The 12,869-nt window shown below is 45.7% G+C and overlaps 1 protein-coding gene across 17 annotated transcripts in view; it reads right to left on the bottom strand.

The window, feature by feature from the left end:
- Positions 1-12,869, bottom strand: part of PTPRS (protein tyrosine phosphatase receptor type S) — a 131,178-nt gene that overhangs the window by 58,170 nt on the left and 60,139 nt on the right. For 9 of the 17 annotated variants that reach the window (XM_035347978.1, XM_035347977.1, XM_035347985.1 and 6 more), the window contains exons 6-9: positions 9,459-9,467; positions 5,748-5,765; positions 3,140-3,250; positions 783-794 (exon numbers count right to left, since the gene is read on the bottom strand). In XM_035347978.1, the coding sequence (XP_035203869.1) occupies positions 783-794; positions 3,140-3,250; positions 5,748-5,765; positions 9,459-9,467 (150 nt within the window). The remainder of the gene's footprint in view (positions 1-782; positions 795-3,139; positions 3,251-5,747; positions 5,766-9,458; positions 9,468-12,869) is intronic. The other 8 variants (XM_035347984.1, XM_035347987.1, XM_035347988.1 and 5 more) reach the window with 3 other exon arrangements.

The following is a 12,869-nucleotide window of genomic DNA, read 5'->3' as shown; positions in this document are numbered from 1 at the left end:
CAGGATGTGGAACAGCAGCCACACCTCCAAGAAACTGGTCAGTAATGAGGTGACCCACGGTCTGCTCTGATTCTTGAACTGAAACCCTGGCTTCTTACCATCTTTTCCACTTCCCAGATCCCTCCCTCCCCTCAAAACAAAGGCTTGTCCCAAATAGCAGGGCTTCCATGGACAGGCGTTAGAGCTGTGTGACTCCTTTCCTCCTGGAGGGATTGAGGAGTTCAGTTACCACCGGGTGGGCAGGAACACTGGCTTCTCACAATGCGTTTGGAATTAACTACAGCACAGCATAACCAATCGAAACCGAAACAGGAAATCAAGAGAAAGCAAAAAACCCAACGGAACAAAAAATTCAGAAAGTAAGAGTAAATCCACTTCAAATAAACCAGAATTGTAAAAACCAAAACCAAAACCAAATCAAAAAACGATACATATTTATATACAGAAAAAAGAAGTCGTAATTAATTTAAAAAGTGGCATGCAAAGAAGATTGTTACATTCTCCTATCATGCATCAGGCCCAATGTCCAAACGGCAAGGTAACCATGACGACAAAAAAGTGCAAGAACTCAGCAACATTACCAAAGGATGCATAGAGAGGCCCACAATGCAACTCAACTCATCTCTGCGAGACCCGGGAACGGGCGGGTCTCGCTCATCTTAAAGATTTCTTGCTTTTTCTCTTTTTTATTTTTTTTTTTATTTTTATAAATATATATTTTTTTCTCTTAAGAATGTAAAAATGTGGGTAAAGAAAGTAAAAAAGAAAAAAACCACACCAACCTTCTCGTAGCTCTGAGGGATGTTAAGGGGGTTTGATGCGGAACACAATGACATGAGGAGAAGAGAAAAATAGGGGAAACACAGAGAGAGTAAAAAAAGGCCTTCTCAAGGCTGTCAGCTGCAAATTGATTGTTTTTTTCTCTTAACCAAAATAAAAAGAAAGGAAAAAAAATGAAGATAGTAACGACCCTCCTTCCTGCCTTCCTAGCTTTCCCCCTCCCATCCAGCTAGGTACCTTTTGTTTTAGAACAACCAAGCTCTGTAAAGAGGTCAGACCGTGAGCAATCCTAAGTCGGAATTAGCACCCGACGGGGATGCCAACTCCAGAAAGGAGTTCTCACTTCTTTACGTGCATCTGCTCTTTAAAGAAGGGGGAGCGGAGGCCGTGCCAGGCAGGGACCTGGCACCGAGGTGAGCCCCACGTGGAAATCCGCTCCCCCAGCCCGGCTCCCCCCAGCCCCGCGCCCGGCTCTGCTTGCACTAGCTCCACAACGGGACTGAATAAGGAAAAAGAAATAATTAGAAGAAGAAAAGAAAAAAACAAAACCAAAACATTTCCTTGCAATGTTAAAACTTACAACTCCTATCCCAGGTGCTCTATAGAGACAAGCATGTTATGGGAGAAACAAGTCAATTGGAAACACGGGAGTGTTCACGACTCTTTTAAAACAAAAAACGGGAAGAAAAATGTGCATGAACTTCCCCTCCCACCAAAGCAAATCCATTTCAGACCTTTGTTACCTTTCCACGATATTAACACACAAGAAACAAGGAATTAAACAGCATAAAAAACACCCAAACCACAGGCCGAGCTTGCTTACACGGCGTTTTCTGCACTCTCTGGGCCGGCTACTGCTGGCTTTGTTTGGTAGCCCGGCCTCGGGCACGCAGGGCTAGCTCCGACAGAAGGAGGGCTGGCTATCTATCCACCTGGAGCCAGCCCTTAGCCAGGTGGGGAGACAACTCGAGGGCTACAACCTTTGCCTCCAGGGTAGTTTCCGAGTGGCCAGAAAGGTAGAGGAGATTTGTAAGTAAAAGAATAATGAAAAATCCCCACGTTTTTTCCTGTTTCTTCTTTTTTAAAAAAATCTCAAAACATTCCAGCCAAACTGTCTGCGAAGGATTTAGCCCTGAATTAGCATCAGATCCAGATTTACTTTCCCAAAAGAAGAATTTCAGGGTCCAAGCGACAGGGCAAATTTCAAACGCAATTTTCCAGCTGGCCACAAAAGGCTATTTAAAAATTTAGCTTGGAAACATTAAATTATTAAAAGCCTTCTCTCCATGTGCATGTGATTTAGTGAGCGTGAGACACGAGAGAGAGAGAAAGAGAGAGAGAAAGGAGTGCACACAGGAGCATGGCTCTGCATTTGACTGCAGAGTTAACGTGAGTGTAGGTGGGAGGCGCTTCCTCTGTCGATGGGATGGAAATGGGAACAGTTCACTGGGATGTAACTTTTCTTTTTTCCTCCCAATGGTATTTTTCTTTTTTTTTTAAAAAAAAAAAAACGAGAAGGACCAGCCCTGCTCTCTCATTACCAAAAGGGTTTTGCTGTGGAAAGATATTAAACCAAAGCTACACACAAAATGTTACAGGTCAGAGAGATTAAAATAAGAGAACAAAGAAAGAAAGGCAATTGCCCGCTGGGTGTGAGAACATCAAGGGGGCATTAAGCACAAGCCAATCCCCCTGTCATCTGTTCCCGGTGCTAAAAGGGCAAAGGAATCTGTCACCGAGGGCAGAGATGTCTGCTGGCCACCTCCAGCTTTCTGTGAGTCTCTGCCCATGGCCAGTGTTCATGCCCGAGGAACCAGCGACAAATTACTGCTGGCAAAGGGAAAACCAGCTGGGACACAAGCAAGAAGTGAGAATGCACCCTCCTGTTGCGATCTGGGAAGATCCAGGGGAGAAAGAGTTCCGTGGAGGGGGCTGAGAGGGTCCTCCCCTCCTCTCACACCCACACCAGCAGAAATGGAACCTTCCCACGTCCAGAGAGCGGGGATCCTTTGTGAGGAAGGGGACTACGGCCTCTCGGCGGCCAAAGCTGTTCATTCTGCTCTGGGCCCTGCAGACTGATGGTGGCAGATACTCGGGCACACTGTTTTGGGCCACACTTGACTTCCCTGAGGGTGGCACAGCCTTGTACTGCTGCCCTGCAGCTCTGGCGCGCAATGGTGAGAAGTCAGGGTGCGCCAGGATCCCCCTGCAAGCTCAGTAGTGCACCGTAAGGATCCGACCAAGAACCACCAGTGCTTCCCCTGTGCTCAGGGACGGGATCGAATCAAACAGCTGGGGACAAAGCAAGGCCACGGGGAGGGAGATATTTGCCAGCGTTGTGAGCCGACGCGCTCCCTACCTCTCACGTAAAGATTAGCAGGTGAGGAGTAGCGCACTCCGGCGCTGTTGCTGGCGACGCACTCGTACTTCCCCTGGTCCGTCTCCTCGCTGCTTTCAATCTGCAGGCCACCTGCGAGGAGAGAAGACCGCAGCAAACACAATCATCACCACTTTGTTTTGTTTTAGGAGGGAGCAGTAGCGTCAACGTCTTGCTTTCTCCTTCCCTCGGGTGAATACCTACTGGAAGGCTGCTTGGGGGGTCTTGGCCTTGGGGATCTGGAACTAAGGAGCCCTGCCAACATCAGCTAATAGTGTTATGGCTGGCCACAGAGCCACCAGGAAGAGAAAATCCAGTCCCCGCCTCTATACTAAGTGCCTCTCTCTGTACTGAAATAATCAGCAGAATTACCAACTTTTGTGCCTCCTGCAATGCAGATATCCTGCACCAGAACTCAGGAAATCAACGTCAATAATCCATATTACTGTGATCCCCAGAAATCTATCAGAGGGCAGCCAACTTTCCATTACTCGATCTGAAGCAGTGACCATGAAGGTGAAAGGATTTGTCGCCCACTGCCCAGGAACCCTGAAGAATCCTTACCAGTGCTGGCTTGTTTTGTACCTAAATACCTGATTCTGAGGAAACCCACAAGAGATAAGAGTGTGAAAATCACGTTACTGCTAGTGAGTATTTCCAAGAGAAAAAAACTGTAAACACTGCACTGGATTTCCTGTGGTTTACACCAACTGGGCCAAAAGGATGAAGTTTTCTCTTAAACCTGTATGTTATTGGAGTTCACAAGATGTATTCAGGGCCATACTAAACACCCCTGTAAGCAGACATGCAGATATGCAGCATGTAACTACATGGAAGAAAATTGTCTCATTTACCTCAAAAGGCTTTGCTCCTGCAAAACTTCAGTTAAAATACATACTCCATAAATAATTCAGCAGGCTATCAAATGCTTTATGCATTATGAGTATTATGAGTACATGATTATACTACAGATATGGACAGACCTCACATGTGCTAAGACTTTTAACTGCTATCCCTGAAAAAAAACACCCTAAATATAAAAACCAAACAATTCCAGCTCAGTGTAATATTATTGATAAAATCTTAAGCGAGAAAAGTGCAAATGATATCATTGTTGGTTACAGATACAGCCTCCTCAGGAAGGAAAACCAATGTGTTCGCACGAGGAGGACAAGGAGCTCGTGTTCCTCTGTGTGCATGGGTGAAAAAGGATGTTGCGTGGGAAGACGTGAGGCTGTGAAAGTATTTATGACAGGGATGGGGTGTGAAAGTGCAACTCCCACCAGGATCCACTGTGTCTGGTAGCTCCCAAAGGCAGGACAGATAGAATTAAAACAAACAAAAAAAAAACAACCCCAAAAAAACAAACCATTAAAGCAAACTAAATTAATTTCCAAAGAGTCTGCGGGTATTTCAGTATAACAAAAGGAGTTGGAAACCAAATGGTGTGAGGCTTCACATTGAGACATCGGCTGAGCATATTTCATACTGAATTAAAGCTCGAGCATGCTCTGTCATCTGAAAGCTCCACTTGGGTGGACAGCTGGACAGGGACTTCTTATATAAATTTCTTTTATTTGGACAAATCTGGGAGTTGCTTCGACTGGTTCCAGACAAATCTTCCGCATCGCTCAAGAGCATTGCTTGTCTGAGTGTGCACAAGGGGAGACCGAGCCACACTCCAGAGCAGGAACGGGACACGAAGTGCAGGCAAGCAGCCACACCAGAGGAATGAGGACTCACCCCTTTCGTCTTGACCACTGCAGCTTTGCTGGTGAATGCAATGGTGGAAATTATACTGTCGAGTGTCCAGTGAGTTTTCAGCACTTGCCAGGAGCCAATAGAGATGATATGTGAAAAAATAAATACCTCACCTACTGCACCTCCTACTGCTCTTACCAACAGAGAATTAGGGACTTTAAAATTTGCCAGTGTAGGTAAAGCCAAAGCAGGGTTTCCCAAGGTGCACACACCCCATTCTTGCTGAATTTCAGTGACAGCTTGAGGTCTAACGACTTTTTGGCTCCATTAAAGAGACAGTGCAGAAGCTACTTACCATGGGTATCTTTCCCAGAAAAACCTACAAGTAAGAGAGTGGAAAGGGGAAGGTGGCTCTGAAGCCAAACAAATGAGTACACAGAAATAGTGAGTGCTGAAGATCTGCCTGAGCAAAGGACTGGAAAACTTTCACCACAATCAATGCTCAGGAGCGCTTTGCACCAATCAAGAGGAGGCCCTAAGTATTTACCAAGCTTCGATAGCATTTAATGCCCAAGATAAACTTCAGTCCTTTGCAGTCCTGGAGAGATTAGCTCTTAAAACTGCCATAAATCTGAGGCAGCACAGCCTGAGATGTCATTAGAATAACAGTATCAATATTACCAAGTGCACCCAGCAAACAGAAACAGACATTATAACCATATATAAAATAAAGACAGGTATAAAAAAGAAATAAATATCCAGAGGTGATGCAGGACAAGAGAACATAACAACAACAAGAATCTGGATTGAGCACAGGTCAATGAAACAGGAACTGAGTGGAGAGAAGTGTTTGGAGAGTGGGTGAGTGAGCGAGCTGGGGGTGTCTTACCTCGGATCGGTGTACCTTCTGCAAAGAAAACAAAGAAAAGAAGTGAAAAGACTGTAAAACCCCAAACACCTGGATAGCCTGTGGGAAAAGGACCTGAGTCAAGGAAGACAGTTCCCAGTAGGAAACTTCCTGTACTGTCTCATCGTGAATTGCAGGGACAGACTGAAGAGGGTTCGGGGTGCTTAAGGTGGGGATGCCCTTTAAAAAGCAGTCCAATTCTGCTGGCTCTTTACAGAACCTCCATGGCACTTGGCTTGAAAACTCTTCCGACTGGCTCCATTTTGTTGTTAAGAATGGAAAGAACATCTTCAAGCTCTCAGCTAACATTACTGCTTGCTTTATGATGAACCTGCACTTGTCTTCATCACCCTGGGGGGAAAGGGTCTGCATTATGATGATGATAGCCAAGACAGGGAAAGGACATCCAGGTACCTTGCACCACATTTAGAGTTGCAGGTCTGATCCCAGCTCTGCCAGTGAATTCCCAGTTCCAAACTTAAGCTTTTGGCAAGATGTGGGAGGAATTCAATGCATGTCCTTAGCAGGACCTTCAGTTATCCTTTAGAGGTCTCTGCACAGCACAGAGATTGAAGCCAGATGCTATGCTTTAAATAAGGTTACGAAAGGGATACCTCATGCTACTGCTCTAGAAGCCTCCCTAATGCCAGTGCAGGAGAGGGTTTTTTTTTGAGAGAGAAGAGTCTTGCTATGCTTGCCTGTTGACTGCATCCCTTGGGTGATTTTTATTCAAACCCCCTCCAGTTGTCTTTAGTGCCTGACATGAGTTTTCTGCCCTGGCAGGTCTCACAGATGAGAGGAGGTGACATTGTGGCTGGTGACCCCAGTCAGTGGTAAAATCACTGTCCCCCCGTTTGACCTCTCGAGGCTGAAACCATCTTCCTTTGAAAACCCGGCAGGTCCTTTTGCTCACAGCGGCATTCACACTTGTCACACAGCTAATTAAAAAAGGGGGGTTGATTGGTTGTTTTTTTTTTTTTACCCCAATCCTGAGAACAGGGCAGATTCCGCAATTCCAAATATTGCCTCTGACTAGGGAGAAATGCAAGGGCTTCTCTGTAACGGTAACAGCGCCGTCATTCTGCAGCACCTCCCAGCCAAGGCTCGTGCAGTGCGTTACATGACAAATATCAGCCTACACAATCTCCTCTCCCCTAGTGAGGTACAGCAGTATTATTTCCCCCACTTTGCACATGGGAAAACCAAGGCAGAGGCGAAGCAACTTGCCCACAGTCTCAGAGGGAAGTCTGGGGCAGAGGCAGGAACAGGAGCCAAAGCCTCCTGTGTCCATCTTCTGCCTCAACCACAGCCCTTGCCTTCTCCTTCAGCCCTGCTCATCCTTCTTGTGCTGCGGTTCAATCCTCCATTTTCAGGATAGAAGGTAAAAATATATAGGTATTGATTACAGTACACCTCTATTTTTCACAGGAGATGAGGGAAGAGAGGCGTTACAGTGTTAGGATATTAGATTCTAGTTATACTCAGCTTCTAGTTAAGAGGTTAGGTTATTTGATAGAAAAAGTTAGCATCTAGTTAGGGTTAGGAACTAGCTAAGGTTAATAAAGCAGGCTGGTTAGCTATCAGGACAAAGGTTGGAGAGACAGCGTTTGAAAGAGAAAGAGGTGGGGGAGCGTGTACTTGGGCAGATCTCCACACGGGAGACGGCAGGAAGGTTGTAAAAAGCGAGAGAGAGACAAAGCAGCAAAGGGTTATAGATCAACTCAGTGGAAATAAAAACAGCCTCCAATACATCCTTCTGTCTCAAAACTGGAGCGAAAATCTGCCATCTGTGGCACAAATCTCGAACAGGGCTAATGAGGAGAGGGCAGAGGAGGGGACAAGACCCCAACATCACCCACCGCTCGAAGGCTTCACGGCCTTGGCTAGGCCTGGCAGTTCCTGCAAAGGCTCGCTATAATAGACAGGAGAAACACACTGGAGCTAGAGAAGATACAATGGCAGCTGTTGCCTCCTTGTGTTAATGTTATCATAGGTTATTTGATTCCCCGTTTCCTCTAAGCATCGGCATTGCCCCTGGAAATAGGCTGTCAGCAGCTCTTGGAGAGCAAGGTAAGCCAAGCAATGCCTCCTCGATGCTTCCAGTTCTAACTCTGGCGTATGGGACACAGAGGTGAGGAGCAAAATGTCTTTTACGAGATGGCCCACACCTGGGACAGAGGTGACAATTTGAACCAGAACGAGATCTGGTGACTTGCAAGGCGAGAACAGCAGTCTGAATGGCGGCAGGGACACAGATGGTAGATTTTCACTGCTGGAGTTTCACATCTAACCAGCTTCACATTCAATTTAGGGGGAGCAGGCTGGTGCTAGAGGAGGATCAGAAACACATTAATATATTCTGAATAATTCTGAGAGCTCCCGGAGGTTTGATTAGGACTGAGGGAGGCATCTGTGCGCAGGAGCTGGCTTGCCTGCTGTTGTTCTGACAGCTCGCGAGCGAATTCAGGTTGCTGACCACTGCCCAGGGCAGAGTAACAGCACTTGGGTGTGCAGGAAAACTAAGGGAGAAAGAGTTCACATGAATGCTGGACCTTCCCAGTGGAAAGCTGGTTTTGTAAACTATTCATGTTGCTTTCCACAACCGCCCACAAAGAGGAAATCTGCTTGTTTAGGGCAAACGTTGAGGCTGCATGAGCCCAGATGGCCAGCGCAGTGTTAAACGGCAGGGGCAAAAGGGACCCGACCCCATACAGCACTTGCCTCTGGATTATGAAGGGCCAGGATGGTGCCAGGCAGAACTCCCCATGCAGGTGTCCCCCAGTGCCAGAGAGGACGGGATCTGCTCTTCCACCATCCCTTCCTCTGACTCTTCCCACCCAGCAAGCTGCCTACGGATTCTCCAAGCTTCGAAAACAGGGAGAGGAGGAAAGTCACCATTGCCATGGCAATGACAGAAAACACATCCCCACCTTCTGTCAGGCCACGTGTGCGAACATGTGTGTGCTATGCTCCTCTCCTGAGGGCTGGAGAGAGCTTTCTATTCTAAACAAGCAAGCAATCATCAAGGGTCTTCTGCAATTTTAAAATGCCGGATCCTGGCTGACAGCTGCAATTGCTACAGCTCTAATAACAAAAGGGGACTTGGCACAAGGAGGAAATGTGACGTGAGCTCTGCAGACAGGCTCCTGGCTTCTCGAGGGACAGGGATGATGTGGAGGGGGGGCTTTTCCATTGCTCAACTCTTTCCAATAGCCAATGACCTGTGATTAACAGCTTCAATTTGACGATGCTGCACCCCCACCTCTCCCTTCTGAAAATGCCAATAACCCCGTTAGATGTGAAACTCCAGGACCTCCTGCAGGTGTGAACACAATTATCACAGTTCCAGGGTACAAGCTATTGTGTATTTGGGGAATTCCAGGACAACTGTTGCTAAGTTACAAAAAAAAATCTATCCAATGTTAGGAGGTTCATATTTAGCTGTTATCTCTTCATACAGATATATTAATTAGGATGATTATTATTCTTTTTGTAGCCTGCAATACCCCTGCAGAAATTCATTAAGAGGGCAGAAGATCCCTACTGAAAGAGTTAGTAGAAGAAATGCATAGCATGCCTCTCAGAAAGCTGTTACAAAGGAATTAGTTTAAAGGTAAGGGTTACAAATCTGGACATTAGCAGGTTTGGGGTTTTTTGTTTAGCTTTTTTTTTTTTTTTATTGAACAAACTTACCAAAGGTCTCTGAGTGTAAAAAATAGTGAAAAAAGACAAAAAAGAAAAAATTAAGTTTGTTATAGCCAGTTATTTAGAAAGCAGAAGACAACACACAAGACACAAAAGGTTTTAGTGTTTCTATGATGTAAGAAGTCAGCTTCAGGCTGTCTCCCATTTCCCCCCTAGGTGGCACGGCTGAGCAAAGGACATTGGCTTCTACTCAAAATATCCCGAGATTGCTCGTGTCAGTCCTAAGCAGAAATATCCATTTGTTGTCCACCACCAAGACCACTTCAGCTCTTAGATAACCTGGCTTTCTAACGTTGAGATGTTCATGTAATTCTAAGGAAAATGGGAGGCTAGACAGAGTGTTTTTTCTCATTCTTCTGTGATTGACAATTAAACTTTTTGTGCAGCCCAAAGTCTCAAATATTAAAAGGCTTCCAGCTGCTTGGAAAGAGTATCTGGAGACAGAGAGAAAAAGGAATGTGGATAGAGAAAAAAGGCTCTGTGGTTAATGACATCACCTGTTTCTCAGTTATACTGAAGACCCTTAACACAAATGGGTCCACAGGATGATGTAAATATAATGACCATGCTCTCAGAGGTCCATTTATACTGCCAGCGAAACATTTAGTTGTTTTAATATAAATGAGAACTAAATCTGGACATGGACACCCAATTTTGCAGAGCTCTGTGTGTGACATTTCACTTGTACATTTAATGAGCTCATTTGCATGTTTGCCACTAACTCATACATCAATATAAGTTCAGTTATTAACACCCTCCCTGGTTCTTAGCAGCTTCTGTAATAAAGCAGCGTGGATGCTATCCTGATGGCTTCCTCTCCAGGGCAGAACCTGGGTGAGTGTCCTGCCCTGCTGCTCGGTCGCCTGCCCCTGAACCACTCCCCGTCAGGGTGCAAGGCAAAGCCAAGCCTTCAGAGCCAACACAGTCACTGGTTTCTACACTAAGTCTGCTAGTGCAAAGCGCCGAGGTTGTGATTTAGTACCAGGGGCACTCCTCCTCCCTGCACTCCTATTCACAGAGGGCTCGTCAACCACCTGTTAGTTGGCTCTAATTGTTAATCCCCAAGAAGCCGGGCTGGAGTCATCCTGGTGACCTGTGTGTGAAAGTCACTGAAGCTCATTAGCAGTGTCCTGAAGCATCCAATACCCTAACGTGTGCTAGCACTACACTTCGGGAAGCAAAGTTTGCTTTCTGTAAAGGTAAATGCATTACGTTAAGTTCTGACATTCGCAGCAGCATCAGCACTCAAACAGGCATTGCCTTGCACGTCACACCCACGTTACACACACTTCAATCTCCTTTCCCTTGGTCTTAAAAAACTGCTTTCCACTGACAAAAATGCTAACGAAGCATGGATGACCTTAATGCTAATGTTTTCCACTTTCATAGGCCTTTGCATCATAGAACACGCAGGTTTTGAAAGGCCATAAAAGTAGATGAAATAGGAGAAATCAGAGGTCCTGAATTTCAGCCCTCTGCCGTGACCAGGAGTCTGTGCGCTCCCTTTCACAGAAGCAACAGGTTTCTGTCCCAAAGAACAACAGGGATGCTTCAGGCTTCCGCCAGTTTACTAATCCAGAGATACTGTAAATAAGATTAATTCTCAGCAGGTATATTCAGATTTATCAGAAAGGTCAAGGGTTCACTCTGAGGCTAACCAATTCACTGGAATAAAAACACAGCACTCAGGTGGCTTTAAGGAAAACATCAGATCAAATCCAGTTAAGGAATATAAAGGCATTCTAGCAAGATGATAAATGTATTAAAAATAATCTGCCTGTGCATTACTCACACTTCAGATCACGGTCACAGAGCATGATATAATTCTAGTTTACCTCTCATTATTTATGCTGAGTGATTTTTTTTTATTTGCATTTGACTCAGCTGTTACAATAAAACAGGGAGGTCAATCTCATCTGTGTTTGTGGGACTCAACAATCCATTCTAATTCTAACAAAGCAGCTTAAGTATCTGCTTGTAAGTTTGCTTCACTGAATAAAGAAGCAGGTGTATAAAAGCTACACTGAACTGGAAATAAACGGAGCCTTTACCACTGGTGGCCCACAGAACTACAAATCTATATAGATTCTTTGCTAAACAGGTCTAGAGACAGACCAGGCAGTTAACTCCTCTGATGTTCAGATCCAGCACTACAGTACTCAGAACTCCTGGATTTCTTTGGAGCCAGCAGAGGTCTGAGAAGTATCTGGCTACCACTCGACTGGCTGACTTGCAAAATGTCTAACTTGAACAGAGCAATACCAGTTGCTTCTCTGAAGCCTCTGTTCTCCCTTTGCTTACAACAGTGACATTCCTTTGCCCCAAAAAGCAAAACAATCAAAAAAACCTCTTCTAAGTGCTCGATCTCTCTTGGCCAAAGGAGCGTTCTGAGTAGCTGAAGTGATGCTAGGACTTGCTAGGTCCAACCATGTAGGCACGTTTTCTTTAGGCTGGGTTAAAGCAGTCAGTCCAAGAAGTACTTGAAAAGGATTATGTCTTGGGTTTGTTTTTGTCAAAAAGCAAAACTTCCACAGCTTGTTTCATATTTGCATATTTTCAGAGAGATACTATTTTTTTTAAGTTGAGAAATGAAAGTGTTTTATCAGTAGCATTCAAAAATAAATACACCTGTGCCCTCCTCGCACGCACACACACATTCACACTGTGAACTAGGATATTTAACAAGTACACAAACAGCTCCTGGAAGATGAATATTAAGAGATGTCACGTTGACACACACAAAAAGCAACAAACATAAAACAAACAAAAGAGACAGATGGACAAGCAGATGGGGAAAGACAGAGAACTGACAAGAGCCACGGAGCTGGGGTACATCTGTTCATGGAGATCCACTCCATGGGCACTGCCACTGAGCACCGAGGGGTCACTCGAGAATGCTCACAACTGCTCTCCAGCAATGACTGCAGGGACTCGATGCCAGAGAGATCCTGCAAGAGCCGCTCTTCAACACCAGCTCGACAGGCTCAATTTACACCAACAGGATCACGCTTCGACAGTAAGAGGCTGCCTCAGCTGTGGACCCTGTACCAGGTACGTGTGGCCTGCAGTGCTGTCTGCTGTAGAGGTTCTTTTTCTTCCTTACCCAGGTCTTGGGCTGAGGAGGAAACGCTCGGCTCTTATCCAATCCCCATTTCACCCTGAGCTCGAAGAGCATCATTAGGAGGCAAGTGGACTGGTTACAGTGCCTCCTGCCCAGGAACCAGCTTCCCTGCTGTGATTTCCTTTAGGCCAACTACACAGCAGGGAAGGGCAGGAAGATGGGACGGAAGGAAAAACACTCCAACCACTCCCTGGGTAAGAACGGTCCTAAAAGTGAAGAAAAGATAATGCCCCAGTGCAAACCTGTGGGGCCCAAGTCTACAGGTCCCCCCTGTTTCA

This window comes from Oxyura jamaicensis, chromosome 28 (genome assembly GCF_011077185.1).
Source record: "Oxyura jamaicensis isolate SHBP4307 breed ruddy duck chromosome 28, BPBGC_Ojam_1.0, whole genome shotgun sequence".
Classification (NCBI taxonomy): domain Eukaryota; kingdom Metazoa; phylum Chordata; class Aves; order Anseriformes; family Anatidae; genus Oxyura; species Oxyura jamaicensis.
Note: the sequence above shows the minus strand (reverse complement) of the source record. Positions and strands in the feature narration are given on the sequence as shown.